Source organism: Lipophrys pholis, assembly GCF_963383615.2.
Source record: "Lipophrys pholis genome assembly, chromosome: 21".
Classification (NCBI taxonomy): Eukaryota; Metazoa; Chordata; class Actinopteri; order Blenniiformes; family Blenniidae; genus Lipophrys; species Lipophrys pholis.
The window spans coordinates 8,435,576-8,441,268 of NC_137649.1; the positions used below are offsets into that span (position 1 = coordinate 8,435,576).

Below are 5,693 nucleotides of genomic sequence, written 5' to 3' on the forward strand. Positions count from 1 at the left end.
TACTATAATCTACATTCCAATAACAATCCCAGTGTGACACAAGCATGACACATACATTATTATCCCTTTAAGGATGTCAAGTAAGGACGTACACTCTTGTTTTCCCCCGCCAAGCTTCTTTTGTGAGTCATTTCCCCTGGTAAAAAAAAAAAAATTGGCATGTGGGACCTTTTTGCGTCTGAGACAATATAAAATAGCTGCTCCGTATTGTGCAACAGGATTTTTCCTAGCGATAAAGAAAGAGGGAAGAAAAAGTGAGCAGTGGTGTCGGCTTTCACTGTTCTCCCTTGTGATGGTATCAGGTGTACTTTGAACAGACTTGTGTTTGGCTGAAAGTACTCTTACGCAGCATGGGTGGGGTAATGTGATGGCTGTTTGAACAGACAAGGTGAGGTCTCCTGTTGTGATACATGCTCAGGCAAAGAACGGGCTTGAGTGGAATATTTTTCCTCCGGTGGGACTCCGCACTGAAGGATTATTCTCCCTTTGGAAATAAAGGATTTCAATTACCACTGAAACCACAATGGAGATAACAAACGAGGCCACAAAAATCCTAGAGAAGGGTCCTGATTACCTTCGAAAGCAAATGGAACTGGAGAGTGAGGCAAAGGGGGAGATGAGTGCAGTGGAGAGGCTCGCTGCAAGCAAACAGAACTACGTCAAAAGCCAAATGGTGGCCAACTCCACTCAGGAGCCAGCCCTCAGCCTTGGATCGGCGTCTGTCACGAGCACTGGATCTTCTACCAGGAGCTCAAAACGTGGCGGCAATCTGGCGCATGCACGTGCTCCAGAAAAGAGCTCACCGGGGCAGGTACGCCGCTCCAGCTCCAAAAAACGGCCGGACTCTCTTCTACTTTACAGACAGAAATGTGAGTTACTGAGGGGGTCTGCGCTTGACCGGAAACACCATGTGACTCGTAAGTTGCTACGGAGCTCTACAAATAAAAATGCCCCATTACCTGAGGCCACTGACGGGGAATGCGAGTCTGAGGAAAACAAGGAGGAAACAACGATACTTGAGGGCACACAAAAGGAATGCAGCCTGCACGTAGCTGCCGCTCAAACAGAGACGAACACGAATGGAGTGGTTGAACAATACAGCGCCAAAAGCAGCGATGCTGAGACTAAGCTGAAAGGTGACGCTGGGAATGCTGCGAACAGTCTACTTAAAGTCCCCGAGATTGTGAGGAGGTCGGGAAAAGGGGTCACCCGGTCCCACTCTGACATCAGCTCCAGGTACTCCAAAAACTTTGCAGACTTTGATGCTTTTTTCAAGTACTGCGGGCTGGATGGTGCGGTCATTGACTCCCTGGGGAAGGAGAACTTCTCCGCACGCTCCGATGAAATTGCAAAGATGATTCGGAGTGTCAGTGTCTCCACTTCCGATGACGGCTTCTCAAAGCATAGCAGTGACAGCGATGGGCTGCTGGAGAATGAGCTGCACAAAAAGAAGCGTCAGGGCACGTCAGTTATTGAGCGCAACGCACGGATTATCAAATGGCTGTACAGCTGCAAGAATGCAAAAGAGACTGGAAAGAAGTTACGGGATCTTGAATGATTTCACTTTTTCTTACAATATCTCTAAGGTCACCAATCTTTTTTTTTTTTTTTGGTTTACACAAGATGCTCAACAAGCAAGAAATGATATGCAATTTCTTCCTTTTGGTCATGAAAAACACTAACCTTTAGAGTCAAATGTGGTTACACATGGATAAATGTTTCTAACTCTTTCTGTGGCTACTCCAGCTGACGGCTGAGTGCAAATGAAGATCTAACATGTTTGCGTTTGTTCAAACTTGCCTAGAGACCACATGGCATGTGCTCTCTGTCATGCAGTAACCAGAGCAAATGCACAACTAATCCCACAGACACACACACACACACACACACACACACACACACACACACACACACACACACACACACACACACACACACACACACACACACACACACACACACACACACACACACACACACACACACACACACAGACCACAAAGGTCCAAAAATGTTACTTTAATAGACACTTTCTATCTTAAAATCTAATGTTTCTTTATTTTTCATCAAGCAATGTGGTTTTTTTTTTCAGAATGCAAGTAAATAAATCTGCATTTATATTTGAAGATACACACCCAAAAGAACAAGAGTCCAATCAAGTATTAAAACAAACAGCAGAAAAGCTTCTTGTAAGAACAAAACATGAAAACATTTGTCATATGCTATTATGGTGCAACTTTGTCCTAATTAAGTATTATCCTAATTAATGTGTATCAATTACAAAATCTACAGTGTCGTTTGTGCTGAGAGTGTGTGAAATGTTTCTTCTGCTTCTATTCATCAGATGGCAGGACTATAAGTACTGGCAAGTCTAAGACCCCTTTCTAAGTAAATAGTCTTTACAATCTGGATCAAAGGTTTTATTCATAGTTTCATTATTAGAAAGAGATCTATCATATATTATTTGATATATTATCAATTGAAATGTCATTACATTAAAGCTAACTGAAGTTACAGTGTGCAATATTTGACTGAAAGTTGTCTTTCAGTTCATAATCTGATATGTGGCTTACAAATTTCTCCATTAAACACAAAGTCAACCAGTAAGAGATACAGTATGTGTGCCTCAAATACTGGTAGTACTACTCGTTCAATATGATCACAGCTAAACTAAGCAAACTAAGACGCTGAGCATTGTGGGGGGGCTTTCCCTGAGTTGTGTATGAGTAATATGTTTAAAAAGAATCTGAATGGGTTACGTCCAGTGACCCATAATGCCTGTACTCCACCTCCATCTCAATTTGTTTTGTCTGCACACCACTTTTTTTACTCTTTCTGTATTGTATAAAGGCCACAGGATCTGATCTTTTGGGAAAAATGGAAATGAAAGATTGTTTTATCCAACTTTTGCTCCATTGTATCCAACCGCCGTTTGTGGGACCAAATCCAAGCCCGGCTGACAATGGGTGAAGACAGGAAACCCCTGGACTGGATGCCAGCCCATCACAGGGAAAACAGAGAGCCAGACAATCCATGTTCAACGTGAGAGAAAAAAAAAAACAGACTTTAATGCAAAATAACAAGAGAAAATGCTCACACACACAGGGAGAACGTAAAACTCCACACAGAAACCCCTCCCCCAAAAAACCGAAACAAAATCAAACCAGGGACATTCTCACTCTTTGTTTTACAGTAAAAAACACTGACTTTTTATGACAGGGGCAAAAAATGACTGCAATTATTTATACAAGATTAAATAAAGACTCGGCTACGGTGGACACACCTTTTACTTTTGTTAATGCTTGACTGCCTGCTCAGCTCCAAGACAAGTCTCGTCCTGCTCTCTGCACCTATTGATTGGGATCAAGTTTTAGTGACTTCTAAAATATGTTGCTCGTTCAGAACAGGCATTCTTTTTTTTTCTGCTTAATTGAATGGCTCAACTTACAGAAATGTCAATATTTTGCTTTAGAATTGTATTTTTTCATTTAAAGATTGTATGTGTAAAGCAGTTAAACTTCATATTGAAATGTAACTGTAATCTGTCCAAGCCAGGGTATTGTACTTATTGATTCTGTTTTGGTACTGCTTTTATGTAACACACAAATAAAGTTGGTATTATGTTTTTAAGAAGAATATAGTCTGCCCCAAAACAAATGAGTGTGGTGAGAAAGTTTGCTTATATCTTTCTTTCTTTTTTTTTTATGCTTGAATGCAGTGTATTACTCATCTCAAAGTTTACTCAAAGCACAACATAACATCCAAACATAATTAGGAGTTGTTTGAATTTACTGTATTAATTGTACTGTACAGAACCAAAAGGGGGCACTATCCCACAGGGTGACATTTCCAAATGAAAGAGCTAAAGGCCACAAGGGCTTCTCCTCAATCTGAATGGACACTTGGGATTTAATCCTATTTTCAGTCAAATGAGGGAAACACAAAGGGATTAGTTAAACATATGTGCTTTTGCCTGCAAATAATAATATCCTCAGAAAATAAGTAAGTAGGTCTTGGCCTTGCAGTAAAAAAAAAGAAATATTTTAGTGACATTTCTAACAGATATATCACAATAACAGTTTCTCTTATAACAGCTGCATAATCAAAAGACAAATGAAGTGTTACTTGCAATAAAAATGAAAAACAACCACAAATTCCAAGTAAAGTTGAGGATTTGGAATCAAATTATATGTTGCGTCTTGAATTTGGCACGTGGTCAAACAGAAAAGTCATGCATTAAATGTAAATTATGCAGCTGCTGCGAGTATCACTCTCCAGCAGCAGAAACAGTCCAGTTTGACCACTACGATACAGAGCCGCACAGAAAGCAGTGGTGTACTGGGATCCATTTGGTGTGGGGCTTTTTTTATTAATATCTTTGTAGGACCAATTTGTTTTTTCACGACACCTGGGTAAAACTAAGAAGTAATGAGAATTGACGCCTCAGCCTCAACTGTCACCTTCAAACCACAATCAGCTATCTTAATCCACACAGCATTTCTGGAAGCTGATTTGGTACGTTCAAAATAAAAAGGGCGGCATAGTCAGTGGGCTTTGAACCCTAACTTGTATTTGTGTGTTTCCTGCATTTGGGGTTAATTGTGATTCTAAATCAGGAGTGTCAAACATAAGGCCCGTGGGCCTCATGTTTGCAAAGGCTCCAACCGCGCCGGCCAAACCACCAAGCAAATGGAAAAAAAATTCAAACAAACTATTCAATGTTTAACACAGTTTGTGAGTTTGTAAAAATCTGCATGCAAGCAGGCTGCCAAATTTCACAGCATGTTGCACTGGAAAATAGCATTAAGATTGTCTTTATGTTTACATTGGCGTAATTTTCAATAGTAGTTGCACAACATTTAACAGAAACATGTACTTTTTCAAAACTTTAGGCCACAACAAAGAAGAACTTTAAAGTCACAATGTACAGGTTATTTTGCCAGGCTGGATATTATTGGAGTGTATGTGGCCCTGAACTAAAATGAGTTTGACACCCCTGTGGTAAAGTGTCCCTTGGTGTGAGTGTGAGTATGTGAGATTGTCTGTCTGTCTGTCTGTCTGTCTGTCTGTCTGTGTGTTTGCCCTGTGATGGTCGGTGACCTGTCCATAGTTAGCTGGGATCCCCTCCAGAGCCCTGCAAACCTGAACAAGATTAAGACAGAGAAGACAGATGGATGGCTTATCCAATTGAAGGTCTAGAGTCAGGACATTTTATTGGATTTATTTATTTTATTTTTTTAGCAACAAAAGAAAGGCATTTGGTACCAGCAGCCATTTTCAATAAATCACTAATATAAGGAGAGTATATTCCCCATAACACAATGACCTGTATAAGACAGAAATTATGCAGTTTGAACTATCTGGAAGCACAAATAATGGGTACATTATTTCACTTTATAGCTTGACAGCGTTGTCGCTATCATTGTTAGACCATAAAGCATACCCTCTGCTCCAGCGTTCTGCAGTCCTGATCCCTTCCCCCATCAGAAAACCAAAACATAAAGTACATGTGCGCAGCGCTCTGTCACGTGTAGAAGAAAGCCCCAACAAAACAGAGCGGATTAGAAAAAGAAAGTGATTGACAGCCGCGTCCAGCCAATAAGCGTGGCTCTCGCGGGTAGCAACAAGATAAATACAGACATTCTGGCCAATCGCGGCTCAGCAGGGGGGCGTGGTCGAACCGCCGTCTCCGC

The 5,693-nt window shown here is 41.0% G+C and overlaps 1 protein-coding gene across 1 annotated transcript; it reads left to right on the forward strand.

The window, feature by feature from the left end:
- Positions 1 to 411: 411 nt before the first annotated feature.
- On the forward strand, positions 412 to 2,000 carry fam110c (family with sequence similarity 110 member C). Its single transcript, XM_080490075.1, has one exon. It carries the CDS (start codon positions 524 to 526, stop codon positions 1,556 to 1,558), a length of 1,035 nt encoding a protein of 344 aa, XP_080346201.1. The 5' UTR covers positions 412 to 523; the 3' UTR covers positions 1,559 to 2,000.
- Positions 2,001 to 5,693: the final 3,693 nt, after the last annotated feature.

Excerpts from the sequence above, each read along its gene's own strand:
- fam110c (XM_080490075.1), top strand. The coding sequence starts at position 524 with ATGGAGATAACAAACGAGGCCACAAAAATCCTAGAGAAGGGTCCTGAT.